At 50.6% G+C, this 14516-nt stretch overlaps 1 protein-coding gene across 3 annotated transcripts in view; it reads right to left on the reverse strand.

The window, feature by feature from the left end:
- Nucleotides 1-14516, reverse strand: part of Nav1 (neuron navigator 1) — a 246086-nt gene that overhangs the window by 147544 nt on the left and 84026 nt on the right. For 2 of the 3 annotated variants that reach the window (XM_034513255.2, XM_076941255.1), the window contains exon 4: nt 1436-2236. The exons of the other annotated variant lie outside the window; for it this stretch is intronic. In XM_034513255.2, coding sequence (XP_034369146.1) covers nt 1436-2236 — 801 coding nt within the window. The remainder of the gene's footprint in view (nt 1-1435; nt 2237-14516) is intronic. 3 annotated transcript variants of the gene reach the window in all.

Raw genomic sequence — 14516 nt, forward strand, 5'->3', positions numbered from 1 at the left:
GGCTCAACAGGCAATAGGGTGGCACTTCTGCCTATCACTTCTACACACTCCACCCCATCCCTCCTTTCCACTGTCAAATCAAATCTCTCTCGGGGGCAGCCTAAAGGCACAGGGCTGTTTTCCTCCCTTTGCCCTTGTCCAGTCTACTGACTGTCCCTCCAAGAGCATCTGTGTCAGAGGCAGAATCCTTTTTTCACCAGACCCTCACAGGCGGGGATGTCTCAGGGAGACTGCAGTAGGCTGAACAGGTTTCCTTCAGCATTCTCCAGGGGCCTTGGGTCATCACTAGCTTCTCTCTCCATCAATATGGTCACTTGGACCGCCACCCTCCTCTTGGCCCCGCCCTTTCACACGCTCACGACACGCCCCTTCCCAGCCCCCAGCAGAGCCGGTACCAGCCTACAAGGTACCCAGGAAGATGGGGTCCCTGGGCTCTGACGTCTGAGGACCCACATCCACTGCAACAAGTCTGTGCACTTAAGGCGGCTAGCTGCCGATCTCCCACAGCTCCTGTACTGCCAGTGCGGGCTTCCAAGGCACAGCAGCCTTGAAAGACACATCCTCCATGTATCCCTGTCTGAGGACAGGGGCTCTACAGAAAGAAAACACGGTTCCCGGGCTGGCTCTGGATTTTTTCCTCGGACTGTTCAGCCTTGGAGAACAATGGAGCAGCTCTCTGGCTTCCCCCAGCGAGGAAGCTTTGTTCCTCCCTTCCCGCCAGCTTGGCTTTCATTAGCCAAAGGGCGAAGGCTTCTCGGGAGTCTCCTTGCAAAAGCCCAGACCTTTCCTTAAAACATTTAGGGGGATGGGGTGACTGCTTGGGGCTGGGGGAAAAGACGTGTATCCAGATGCGCACAGCTGGCTGCCCGCCCGCCTCCCTGGCCCCAGACACTTCGTGTTGCCAGGTCCCCCACACCCGGGGAAATCCGACACAAGCTCCCACCCGGGATTCACAGAGGAAGTGGAGCCTCAGCTCTGCTCCAAGGACCAACTAGCCCTCACATCTGCTTTCCCCACATCTTTGCTCTAGATCTGGGCTCTTACCAACGCTTCCCTAGCAATGCAGGATGCTGTGTTCTCCAGCACGGACCACTCCTCAGCTCGTGTTTCTACCAACCTCACCGTGGTTTGCCATATTAGGACTATGGACTTCAAAATTCAAGGAAGCTAATGATTTCTGAGCACTCAAGTCCCCCGTCCCCATTGTCCACCCTCACTTCTAACAGGCCACAGCAAAGCCCAGGCTCCCATCAGCGGCATCTGTAAGACACACCGTTAGCCAGACACAGCTGGAGGTAGGCCAGCTCTGCACATCTGGGCAGCAGTGCCCCTCCTAACCTAGCTAGTGATCGGTATAGAGGGGAGAAAGCTACCTCTCTCTGCAGCTGGCCAGGAGAAAGCCAGGGGCGGGGTGGGGCGGGGCGGCAAGACTTACCTAGCATCTGGCTGAAGAGTAGCTGCTCCAGGTCGCCCAGCACGGTAACCACAAGCTCCGGGTCCACCTTGAGGAAGGCCCGCTCCTCCTGGCCCTTGGCAGAGGGCACAGTCCCTGAGCCCTTTTGCGCCTTAGCCTTGCTGGAAAGCAGCTCATCATCCGATTTGCCATCATCGCTTACCGCTGCCTCAGGCGCCTTGCTAAGAGGCTTGACCTCCGCATAGGGTCCCCGAGGAATCCGGCTAGGTTTGCCTAGGCTGGGCGCTAGAGGAGCCAGTGGGGTCTTGGCGCCGCCCGTAGAGCCACCTTTGGGCTGGAAGAGCGAATGCTCAGACTTGGACAGCGTCTTGGACATCAGAGGAGTCTCACGGCCCTTGGGCCCCAGTTTGCCCAAACCCTTGGGCGCCTTGGCCATATCATCGCTCCACTCAGGTTCATACAGCTGCAGCTTTTTCTCGGAGTCCGTGAGAAACGAGAGGTTGGTGAGTGACTTCTGTTTGCGCAGGTTGGAGGCAGGCAGCCCGCCGGGAACACGACTGTCCACGCTGCCGGACTTGAAGACCTTCAGCTCCGCTGCACTGGCCTTGGCCATACTGCCACTGCCGCCTGCCGCCTTGGCGCGCTTGGGCAGCATGCCTCTGCCGTCCGCCCCGGCTGTCTTTCTGCTGGCTCCCCGAGGCTCGTCCGCGCCCTCGTCGCCGCCGCTGCCGCTGCCGCCGCTCAGCTCCACCTCGGGCTGCACGTTCTTGACGCTGCTGCCCAGCATTCTGCCTGCGAGGAGCGCATGGACGATCCGCGCGTCTGCAGGCACGGGGCGGGGGAGGGGGCGGGAGCGCCGGGAGAGGAGGGGGCGGAATCGGGGGTGGGGGGGAGGACGGAAGAAACCGCGGAGGAAGAGGAGAGGAAGGGGAGGGAGCAAAGGGGAGAGCGGAGGGCGAAGGGGAAAGAAATGCAGAGAAGGAAGCCCGGGAAGAGGAAAAGGCAAGGAAATAGCGGGTTGATGGGGCGGGGTCGAAGGAAAAGGGGCGGGGCGGGGAGAATATAAATTAAAAAATTTAAATCAGTCAAAGAAACGATAGAAGACCAGCGGCTCCATCGAAGCCGGGACGTGCTGTGATGCTGAGATCTCGTCTCGGTCCCCCGGCTGGCCGATCGGTGCTGCGGGCTGCACACTCCGGGCAGCGCCCTCTCTACACTCCTCCCTCCAGCTCGTGGAGAGGCTGCGGGCTGCAGCTCCCAGCGAAAGAGGGGAGGGGGAGGCGGGGAGCAAACAGGAGGAGGGGTGGAGTGTGCGCAAGGGGGAGGGAGGTAGGGGAGAGAGTGTGTCTATTTCTGGCTCGGGAGGGGGAGGTGTCTGTGAGCTGAGCCCCGGGGGCAAGGAGAGGATCCCACCAGTTTTTCTCCTTGCTTTCTACAGAGAGATGGGGTAGAAGGTTCCCTGCTGCATCTGGGAAAAATCAGGGGGAGACTAGGGGAGACTTAGGGATCCAGGTAATGGTACTGGGAAAGGGTGTCTTAGACCCAGGAGAGAGAGTGGCCTTGTAGGTCTTGGGTAGAAACTGGCAGAGCCTGAGGGAAGCTCTCACAAACCGTTACCTTTGGTTTCCCTCAGAAATTCTCTTCAGTCTCTAAGGTATAGTTTGCCCTCCTAAGCCCAGAAGGTAAGGGACACAGTGCAGAACAGGGTGCTTTAGACAGGGCCTAGGGTTGACAGGGAAGGGGAACTGAGGAGTTGAAGCTAACCCTTGGGAGCAGGAGTCTGAGTCGCCACTCCACTTGATCACATGACCTTGTCAAAGTCATTGAACCTCTGTTGCTCTTACAATGGTTATAATCATAATCGTACCCTCCTAGGTAAAAGAGAATTGGGACACTAAGGGTAAAGAGGAGAGTTAGCATAGATCCCTTGGCAGAGTTGCAGAACCAATTTAAAAGATCCTGGATACGTCTGTCCCATGATCACAAGAGCTTTCCAAGTGCCACACTAGCCCAGAATAGGTATTAATGACTCAGGCTCTGAGGCCTGAATGCTGGACACTGGGTGCTGACCATAGCCCAGGATATTCTAATTTCCATGACCCCAGGGCTGGATTGAGAGTCATAGCAGAGAGGCTGTGTCTAGCAGTGCTGGGATTGGGGTTATTGGGCAGAGAGGTGCTTGGCGAGAGAACTATGGACTTTTAGCTGACCTTGGAGATCCAGAGAAAGATGGGGAGAGTCTACCCTTAAGGAAGTTAATATCTGTTGGGGATACAAGGCAGACAACCCAAGACTCGGGAAATAACTTTGTCGATGTGAAAATGCAGTGTCGAGCATTTATCTCAGGAAGGTGGGCATGGAAATGTTGTGCTCTAGTTACAGCAATGACAAGAAGTGCTGCCTCAGAGTGCAGGCAGAGAGAGGTCTGGGTGTTGAGATTCACCAGGCAGACTGCACTCAAGAGGCCCTAAGTCCAGATCTTGGAAAACTCAGAGGTGGAGCCAAGCCTGTGGGACCATGTAGGATACAAAAAATTTGAATCTGGTCAAAGGAATGTTGAGGACTACCCAGCTAGACCGTGAGCTATCATAGGACACACACTCATGCTTATGCCTGAACATAAGCTCCTAGTTCAAGTAAGAGCTAGAGTGTCTCTGATCCCACAGATTGACTTGTAATAGTGTCACAAACCACTGGATCTTGGGATCCTCCTGCTTCAGCCCCCTGAGTGCTGGGATTATGGAAAACCTATCATTTAAAAAGTTCTCATTCTGCCAGGCAGTGGTGGCGCACGCCTTTAATCCCAGCACTTGGGAGGCAGAGGCAGGAGGATTTCTGAGTTCGAGGCCAGCCTGGTCTACAGAGTGAGTTCCAGGACAGCCAGCCCTGTCTCAAAAAAAAAAAAAAAAAAAAACCAAAAAAAAAAAAAAAAAAAAAAAAAAGTTCTCATTCTTATCTATCTGCCATTCTGTAATTTATATACTATTGCCCTGACTCAATCACACGGGGCTCTTTCTTTCTCTAAAAATTGCAATTTGGAAATCAAAGGAAGCCTGTGGGTTGATTGACCAAGTTCTTGGTTGTTATTGATAGTTCCCCCTCCCCCTAGCATATAAATTCTCCTCTGGTTACCATCCTGACTGAACAACACCATGTATACTCATGTCTACTGCTGCAGCCTATACCCCTAGCTTAACCCGACCCTTCCCCTCTGATGTCTCTATCTGTAGAAAAGCCTTCAGCACTTTGTGAGGCCCTATTTCATGAGTCGTTCTGTCCACCTGCATTTCCTGTGCTCCGGATGCCCACTGCCCTCGGGACCTGACCTTCCTTCCGCCACCGTTGTCTCACTCTCTCACTTGATTCCGTGTGTCAGCTTAGTTCTTCCTCTTCTCTGTATCCTCTTTGTTCCTCTAGCCTGTCTCTCATGGGATATCGTATTCCCCAAATCTCAAGTCCCTTCCCTTCCTCTAGTAAACAGCTCCTGAAATTCTGTTTCTCTTCAGAAGAAGACAGACCAGATGAAGGAAAGATCACTCCTCAGCCTTTTGACTGAAATCAGGTCGGTATCTGTTCTTATCAGAAGAGAGGCACCGCCCCTTTCTACCTTCTAAGCCTGGGTCCCCCTCCCTCCCACACAGCACATCACCTGTCAGTTTCTGAGATATAAAATACTATCTATACACAATGTCACAAATTGCCTCACTGCCAGGCTTCTTGAGAGCAGTCTTCCTGCTGTGTTTAAAGGATCTTGCCATGGCCAGGTAGTGGTCCCTTTACACACCAGCGTGGCATCTTGGAATACGCCAAGGCTCCCAAGCACATCTCCACCTCACTCTTTCCTATTCTTTTCATATCCCCAGTGTTTCCCAACCGTCCTCTTCTGTAGGGAGGATGCTCTGCTGCCGTGGCAACAGCCATTCTGGCATCTGTCGATAAAGCCGAGATGTACAGAGCGTTTCCTCCAGTGATTCCTAAAAAGAGAGGGTTCTGCCATGTCATACTGTCTCAAGATCAGCCCTAAGCCCCTCAGACTCAGCCAGTTTTCCCTTTGCCACCCTGTGAAAATGCCAGGTCTCAAATGGTTCATTGCATAGAGGCCAGTGATCCTCAAGGGACAGCAAGATGGGGGGGCACAAAAGGGAGGGAAGAGAGTGGGATGGGCAGTCAGAGGGTGCTGATGATGTCAGTGAACTGAGAGCTAGCTCCTGCCAGTTCCTACTGGGAAGGTGGGGAAAGAGGCTAGTTTGGAATCATTTATATCTTCAGTCCCTAGCTCTCCTATAACAAGCTCGACACCCTGTTTCTGCCCATTTCTGTACTGGAATTAGGATGTGTGATTCAACCATGTCTGTTGACTGATAGCCTGAAGCAATGTAAGGAACGGAGATGTAGGCATAGGGCCAGAGAAAGACATGCCGTGGGGACATTACATTCTCACACTCCTGTCACTGGAAATGATGTAACACCAGGGTGGTGGGTGGTCTGGGGCTTCACTTGTTGGGATAGGGTTAGCAGTGCTGGAGGGAAAGCATTGGAAGTGGGGGAGAAGAAAGTAGAAACGAGAGCTGGGCTCTTTCTGACCCGACGACCTTGAAAGGTGACCTTGGGAGGGAGGAATGTGAGGGAGAGGGTAGTGGCTGGGGGAGTCCACACTCTGCTCTCTACAGAGCTCAGGACAGAGTTTGGGGACAGGCAGAACTCTTGTTTCTGTGCCCAGAGTCAGGATCTAGAGAACAAGGATTAGAAACCCAGCCATGTGTGTGTGCAAGCCTAGCCTATCTATCCCGGACTAGGGCCTGGTATCATCAACCCCAAAGAGTGACAGCTTTTTCTTTAAAGCTTTCTGTGCTCATCCCCCTATAATAACCTTCTTTGTAACTTTCCAAGAAGATTCTGAAATACCTGTGTCTCTGTAGAATGCCACTCCCCACTTCCTTCTACCAGGTCATTTCTCTAAGTCACTCCAACCCCCCAGCAGGGACCTCAGAATATGGTCAAGGTGGGGCCAGAGGCTGTAGAAATAGCTGATGTTTGTGCACAGAGTCTCTAGAAAGACAGCTCCTGGTTACTCATGATGGTTCGGGTCAGCTGAGATAGACATTGGGGATTTAACAAAACACAAAACAAAAACCCTTTTCTTCGGTGGGAAAAGACAGGCAAGGAATTAGCTAGAGATACCAGCTACTTAAAAGCGCTAAGGAGGGGCCAACGAGATAGCTCAGTGGGTAAGCACACCTGCCACTAAGCTTGACTTCAGTTCCTTTCCCAGTTCCTTTTCCAGTCCACAGTGTGGAATCCACTCCTGCGAGTTGTCCTTTAGGTTCCCATGGACACACACAAAATAAATGTTAAAAAAAAAATGCTAAGGAAAAGAAGAGCTGAAATGAAAGTAAAAAATTCATGTTTTTTTTTTTTAAAGATTTATTTTATATATGTGAGGATATTGTCGCTCTCTTCTAACAGCACCAGAAGAGGGCATAGGACCCAGTTACAGATGGTTGTGAGCCACCATGTTGCTGGGAATTGAACTCAGGACCTCTGGAAGAGCAGCCAGTGCTCTTAACAGCTGAGCCACCTCTCCAGCTCTCATGGTGTATTTTTGAAAGACAACAAGGAAGATGTTGGAGAGAAAGAAGAGAGGAAGCTGCAGGAAGTGTGTGTGTGTGTGAGAGAGAGAGAGAGAGAGAGAGAGAGAGAGAGAGAGAGAGAGGAGGGGAGGAGGCGAGAAGGGCACAGAGGGCCTTTTAGGTCTTTATATACAGATGTCATTTGGTATATAACATTGGCAGGCCAGGGAAAGAGAGCCCTGGCTTCCTTTTGAGTCTTATGTGGAGGCAAATTGTACAGGTCCTTGGCTGAATGGTGAACCCTGCTGAAAGATGGTGGTAGAGACATTGGTGGAGAAGGTGATGGAGACGGTGTTCATGAGAAGCAATCAGCAGTGACATACAATAGAACCTGCTCATGGGCTGAATGTGGGTGTGCAGGAAAGAGGGGGATCAAGAATGTTACCCCTGAAGTTTTTGGCCAGTACAATTCTTGGATTTTTTTTTTCCCCTTGAGACAAGTTTTCACCAAGCTATCCTTGAACTTAATATCCACCTGCCTTAGTCTTTTCTGAATGCTGAAATTGCACACGTGCTACCAAACCCAGCTTTCCTCAACCCTTTGTGAAAGCCAATGCCCCTCCTTTATGGATGGCACCCCTAACATCTGCAGCCACTTTGATGATCCCCTAACATCTGTAGCTGTCATTCATCATCTGTTTGTGTTTCTCGAGAATCCATTTTTGGTTGAACTTGTCTTCAAAGGCTATCAGAGTCTCGTGCGCATAGTGGGCTCTCAGAAATATTTGCTGAGTGACGACTGATTCAGTGAATGAATGCGTGACTCACAACAGATGTGTGGGGCCTGTAAACAGGGGTGACCTCTCAGTACCCTGTGGTGAGAGACGGCACAGCTGGAGCGTGGAGTGGGAGCCAGGCCTCTGGGATGCAGTCCCAGTAACATCTTTTCTCACTTCTCGGCAGCCCTGGGACACAGGGAAGGCCACTGATTTTGTCCTTGTCCACTTCAAAGGAAACTCCCTATCTTCAGGGAATGACCTCGGGAAATCTAGCTAGGCAGCTCTCTCGAGCCCCCAAACTTCTGCTGTATTCAGAGGTATGGGGGAGTTTGCTACACCTCTGAGAGAAAGGGGTAAGCAAGGCCAAGGTATCCTCACAGCCCAGACTGTGTGGTACATGTAAGTACTAAACCAGGACTAGGGTCCACTATCTACTCCTAAGTGTATAAGAAAAAGTTAATGGACAGACACAGTAGTGTCACACAAACACCGCAGCACACTTACACCTCCGGGAAGCCCTATTAGATTGGTCTCCTTGCTTCCCAACAGCCCAGCTGCTAGCTTTGCTTTGCAATAGAACTGGTAGAGAAGACATCACTGTGTTCTCTACAAGTCCCTGGTATACACTCTCTAGTCCTACAGACTCCCTGAGCTCAGGGATTATGGATTTTCATTCTAGGCTCAAAGGTCAGACATATGAGCTTAGGGGAGAGATTATGATCTGCCTGCCTGTCAGGGAAAACGTGGCTTGAGATGAAAGAATGATAACAGAACCAGGGTTCTAGAGCTTAGCCCCCAACCCTGGACCTTAGTCTGCCCTCACCCTGACCCTGCCCCAATCCCAAGAGGACAGAAATGTGGATCAACCTTAAGCTGCTGCACTATTCCGTATTCCCGGCACTCCCAGCTGCCTGGCCCCAGAATGTGATTACACGTTCCTCCGTGCCCCAGTACCAACAGGATAGGGAATAACGTGGAGACAAGAGAGGAGGCCTGGAGAAGAAAACCAAGTCATTTCTTATCACACAAAGAGACAGGACCTGAAGCCACTAGAGGATGTCTCTTTAAGGCTGGAGAGGCATTGGCCCTCTTCCAGAGGTCTGCAGAACCTGAGGGAACAGGCTTCAAAAAAGCCTGCTCCAGACCTAGTGTATAAGAACATTGAACAAGTCCTTCCTCCAGTCGTGAACTCAGGAACCCTGTGGCTAGAATGTCTGGGGCCAGCAGAATCTAGCTCTGGACTGTACTGTGCTGTTCCTCGTTTTTTCCCAAGTGCTCTGGACCCCATACTTATATGTGGGGTCTTTCTTCCTGGTGGCTAGTTCTCAGAGGGCAGTCCTGGAGGTAAGGGGTGTGGACTCAGGGTCTCGGGGCATAGAGGCCCTCCTCCCCTTATAGCCACAGCTCTGTGATCTGCAGGAGGAGAATCTGTAACTTGGTGGTCTGGGTGGCCTTTCAAGGTAAGGAGTGCCCCATCCTCAGGGGCCTAGCTGCCACTTGGGCCTCTGATGACCAATACACAAGCCCTCCACAGCTCTGGCTTCATCTCCTGGTAACCATGGCCCCTAATGCTCTTCTACTTGCCTCAGCCCAAGTCTAATCCAACCCTTGTACCTTTGCTTTTCCTGGACTTTCTCTATATAGTCAAATCCAATACATCTTGCAAGGCCTTGTTGCCCAGCAATCTCTTTTTGACTGCTCCACACAGCTTTGTGCCTTTCCTCCCTGTTGATGCAGTCAAGAGCCATGTAATTACATTCTGCTTAGTTGCATTTCAAGACAGACCCTCTCCCACCACTGAATTGAACGTCTCCTCTAAAAGACAGAAGGTGTTAGCACACTGAGGCTTGCTGAACTAAGGGCAGGAGACCCCACAGGTACCACACACTCGGGGGCCCTCTTATATACCTTGTGTACCTTATAAACCCTATATATGTCAGGGAGTATCATTATCTTCATTTTATGGTAAAAGAAACTTGCCCAAGACCACACTGGAGGTACCTGAGAAAATCAGACCTCGAGTGCAGGCCTGCAAGGGGCATACAGATATCCTTCATCGATGTGCAGCTGTATTTGGAGATTTGCTTCATACTGCATACTATTCCAAAAAGCATGGAGCCCCCATAACAAGAAAGCTCAAGATCCTACTGATGAGACCCTGTAACCCCTATACTTGCTGTTCCAGTGGTTAGAGTAGCATCTGGACCACAGTCACAGTAAACCTGGCCCACTGAATCCAGGGAATGGGGAGTAAGAGGGGAACCATCCCATGGACAGAGGAAGTGGCATACAGTACCACCAGTTCCACTTGTCTCCGCTTCATGGACTCTGTCCTTCCCAACCCCAGTGAACCTAACACTCTCCGCAGGCTTCAGATACTCCTTGCTATGTGGCATTAGAAGCCTGTATTCTCTGCACCACCACTGGTCATATAAATTAGGTAGGGTGGGAGGATATGGAATCTCCATTTCCTCTGCTCTTAGGACAGGAGAAGCCGGAAGAAATACCTAATCTAGGGCACTCCGTCTGAAATTATACTCATTTAAAATCACATCCCCTCATTTCTCTGGCCAGCAAGAAGTCCAGATGTTTCCACCTGGATGTGTCCTATATATTACCATGGCAACTGTCTCATACACACAGCTTTGGTGGACCTTGGACACTGGGCTGTGGATGAGCTCTGTGCCACCTAGATAACATGGTCCATAGACCAAGACCAGCCTAGACCGGTTGTCACGGCAACTATGGGCATGAGGCAAGCAAAGGGAGAGGAGAGTAAAGTGTGCGTGTGTGTGTGTGTGTGTGTGTGTACATGTGTGCGTGCGTGTGCGTGTGCGTGTGTGTGTGTGTGTGTGTGTGTGTGTTCATGTGTGCCCCATATATTCAGTAGAGGCAGGCAAAATACTTGGGTGAGTATATATCCTTTTTTATGATCTAACCCAGAATCAAAGCAGATCCTCCATGCAATGTTGCTTGTCTCACGCTGCTGAATCACAAGGTTACATGGGACCTTGGAGATAATCTTATGCAACATTTCCCTCTCCAGAGAATAACTGACCTATTTGTTACAAACCCTATTGCCTCACTGTGGGCCTAGTAAACACCCAAACAGAAGGAAAACACAAGGCCCACAGCTGAGGTTGTCTTGCCAGCCCATTGATGACATCCTACCACAGAATATAACTTTATGATCTGTATCCACAAACCAGATTTAGGAGGTCAGTAGACTGAGTCACCAAATGTCAACCACATGTCCAGATAGATGACAGTCATTTGTTTCTGAGACACACTGTCCATCAGTTTCTTAAGGAGGTTTGGGAGCTCCAAACAGTTAAAGATAACTGTATGAATAAAGGAATAACAGGATGTGGCCAAGACACTGCTTAGAGACACCTGGCCAAATTCTGCCCAGAGAAGGCAGACACTCACATGCTGTGGCTGCTCTCACTGGTTCACTGACACCTCGGGGCTTCCTGCCCCTGCCCCTGGGCTTTTATTAGCGGTTTTTTGTTAGATTTCTCAGTAAGGCAAAGTATTCCACAGAGGGCTGCCATGGATTTGCATTTTAATTATTTTTAACCGGTATCACTGGCAATTGGTGCAGAAAAATGGCTCTGCAAATCCTAGAACTAGTTCTCAGCGCAGTGGGCGGGTCTTTTAGAGCTGTGGGCGGGGCTTTCAGAGATGAGCACTTCACCTTCTCAGAGTCCAGTCTTACCACTGGGAGCTTGCCACTTCAGCACTTCCTTCTGCCTCCGCATGGACTGGGCTTCTACAGCAGGAAGGATGCGGTAAGCTCACAGAATCCTGCTTCTGGCTGGACCTGTTTAGTACGGAATCCGAGCCTCTGTATACCCGGCTTCCACTTCCACTGAGGTTGAGTTCTCCTTCAGTTTGGAAGTTCTCTTAGCTATCTGACCCCCATTTACACTGCAGAACATCCTCAGTTTGTATTTCTGCCCTTAGTGGCAATAAAATCCTTAAAAGAAGGTTCAGCCTGTGTGGTGGCTCACATCTTCAATTCCAACATCCAACGCTTGAGAGGCAGAGGCAGGCAGGTCTTTGTGAGTTCCAGAACAGTCTGGTCTATCTACATAGCAATTTCCTGACTAGCAAGTGCTACATAGTGAGGTCTTGTCTTAAGAAAACAAAACAAAAGAAGGTATATCCAGGTATTTCTTGCCTGCTCTGGGGTGAGTGACCTGGAACTCACTGGCCCTACCTTAGCTTCCTCTGAAGTCTGGGCCTCCTGTCCCCTCGAGGCCACACATAGCATGAATAAAAGACAGTACCTATGTTCATGGCTCTTGTGCCTGCTACCTTACTCTTAAGCTACTTGCCCCAGAGCTCCTTCTCTGTAAGTCTGCTGAGCAGCCTGGATGGGCAGAGCTAGGGGTTCTAATCCACTTGCCAAGGGCACCATGTGTGATGTGAGAGGATGTAGTCCAGTTTCTGTGAGGCACCAGGACAAGGACAGCTTTGACTCCTTGAGCCCCTGTAGGTCCTTACCTACCCTGGGATTTCTGAGAAGACCACAGTACAGAGGTACTAAGGAGGCTGGCCAGCCTTCACTGGGCAGGATAAAGCCTAAGGGGGGTTCCTAAGATCAAGCCATTCTTTTATGCTCAGGCCTTCCCCAAGGACCACTGGTCTACCAAGCTAAACAAGGGGCTGGGGTTTCTGAGAAAAGCAAAAACAAAACAAAAAAACTAACAACACCAAATAACAATAATACCTCAAGCAGTCGCCTACAGTTAAAGAAAAACTCTCCCTACAGCAGCCAAGTGCAAGATACACAGGATCTAGGGATGAGGGCAGGGGTGTCATTCCCAGGAAAAGCACAAAGCAAAGTTTATCACTAACTCATCTACTGTCTAGATGCAAGGGAGTAGCAAGGACCCAGATGAAGGGGGACGGCCCCAGACTACTTGTGATGGTGTTGTAAAACTTGACAAAGACTTAGAATTTCCAGGGAGACAGGCCTTTGGACATACAGAGTCTGGGAAGACCTATCTTAAAGGTAGGCAGGATCATTCCTTGGGCAGGGGATTCTGAACTGTACAGGGAGGTAGAGGGGAGGGTTGAGCACTGGAGTGCATGCATTCACTGCTCCTCAATAACTGCTTCAATCTCCTGATAGCTCAGCCTTTCTGCCATGAGGGATCTGAGCTGTGCCACTACTGATGCTTCTGGCTTCAAGGGTATTGTGAAGGTAGAGCTCTACCCTGATCTCTGGGACCGGACACACAGGTCAGAGCAGAAGTGTCGCCGGGATGCTCTGTGGATCCTGCACAGCTCCCAGGTGTATCCTAAACTCAAAGACAGAAGCTCTTTGCCGACTGTGTTCAAACGTCTAGACTAGTACCTGGCACATAATAAGTGCTTAACTAAAAGGTTACTGTTGAATATTAATTACTTCTAGGTTTGGGCAGGCAGAGGCCTCAGTGTAGCCGAAAACAGGGAAACCAGGCCTTGCTGACTCTATGTATTGTGTTTTGAAAACTCCAAGTGGCGGACACTGTGTGGAGCCACTCACGCACCTGCAATAGGGGTGATACAGGAGGTCCTGGCCCTGGGCAACACTGGAAAAGGGGACTCCGGGCTGCCCAGCTTCTGCAGCTCTTGATATTTGCTAAAATTGTTCCTCCTGGGTTCAATTTGCTCTGGAGATAAATCTCATTGCCAGCCAAATGCTGTCGGGAGGAGTCGCTCAGTCTTCTCGCTCCCCCTCCCTCCTCCAAGCCAGCAGAATCCAGATCCCTCTCGTTCTATTTCAATCCCCTCTGGCAGGATACCTCAGATGACCTCCCTCTTCCTTGGGACCCCTCATGAGGCAGGCTCTGCCACACTGGCCCTCCCAACACTTCTCCCTCAGGCACCGCCCCCTCACAAGACTCAACATATCTGCTTCAACAAGGTCATAGCATTTATGGCTGAGTATATAGCACCCAGACTTTGAACTGCCTGGGTTCAAATCTTGAATGGACCAAGTCGGGCGAAATCATTTAAGTACTTTATACTACAGTTTTCCCATCTGTAAGATGGGATGAAAAGCATAGCACTTCCCTTGATAACAAATAATCCTGGGCGTACATTGAGTAATAACTATGCACCGGGCCCTCTTCTAAGCACTTTACCTACATGGAAGAGCTTAATTCCCACTAACCTGTAGGGGAAGGTTTATTTATTTACTCACTCATTCCTTTAATACTGTTTTTAGAAACACAGTCTCATATAGCCCAGGCTGGCCTTGAACTCACTCTTCAGGCAAGGATGACCTTGAACTCCCAGATCTTCCTGCCTCCGCCACCAAAGTACTAGGATTACAGTCGTGAGCCACCGTGCCCAGCTGCGAAAGCTATCTTTATTGCCCCCAGAAACAACCAGAGTAACAGAGGCACAGAGAGATTTTTCTTCTCCAGTGCTGTGCAACTGGCCAGTGGGTAGCTGAGAGGAAAGCTGTGGAGCCAGGCTCCAGCCCTCATGCAACTGTTGGGCGGATTAAATGTGCTTCAACAAGGCTTGGCTTACAGAAAGCCATAGTAAGTGCCTGTTGCTACTACAAGCGTAATTGCCCTCCATCCCACTCCTGGAGGCCTACTTGGTCCCAGATGGCTGCAGTGTTTATGTAAGTAGGGTCTTCTGAGCTCTGCCACACTACAGCCTCCTCCTCTGCCCCATTAGGGGCACAGCCCTGGAGCACATAGCATCTACTCTGAACTCACTCCGTTTTCTGGTCAATTGTGTGCATGT

Source organism: Arvicanthis niloticus, chromosome 10 (genome assembly GCF_011762505.2).
Source record: "Arvicanthis niloticus isolate mArvNil1 chromosome 10, mArvNil1.pat.X, whole genome shotgun sequence".
NCBI classification, from domain to species: domain Eukaryota; kingdom Metazoa; phylum Chordata; class Mammalia; order Rodentia; family Muridae; genus Arvicanthis; species Arvicanthis niloticus.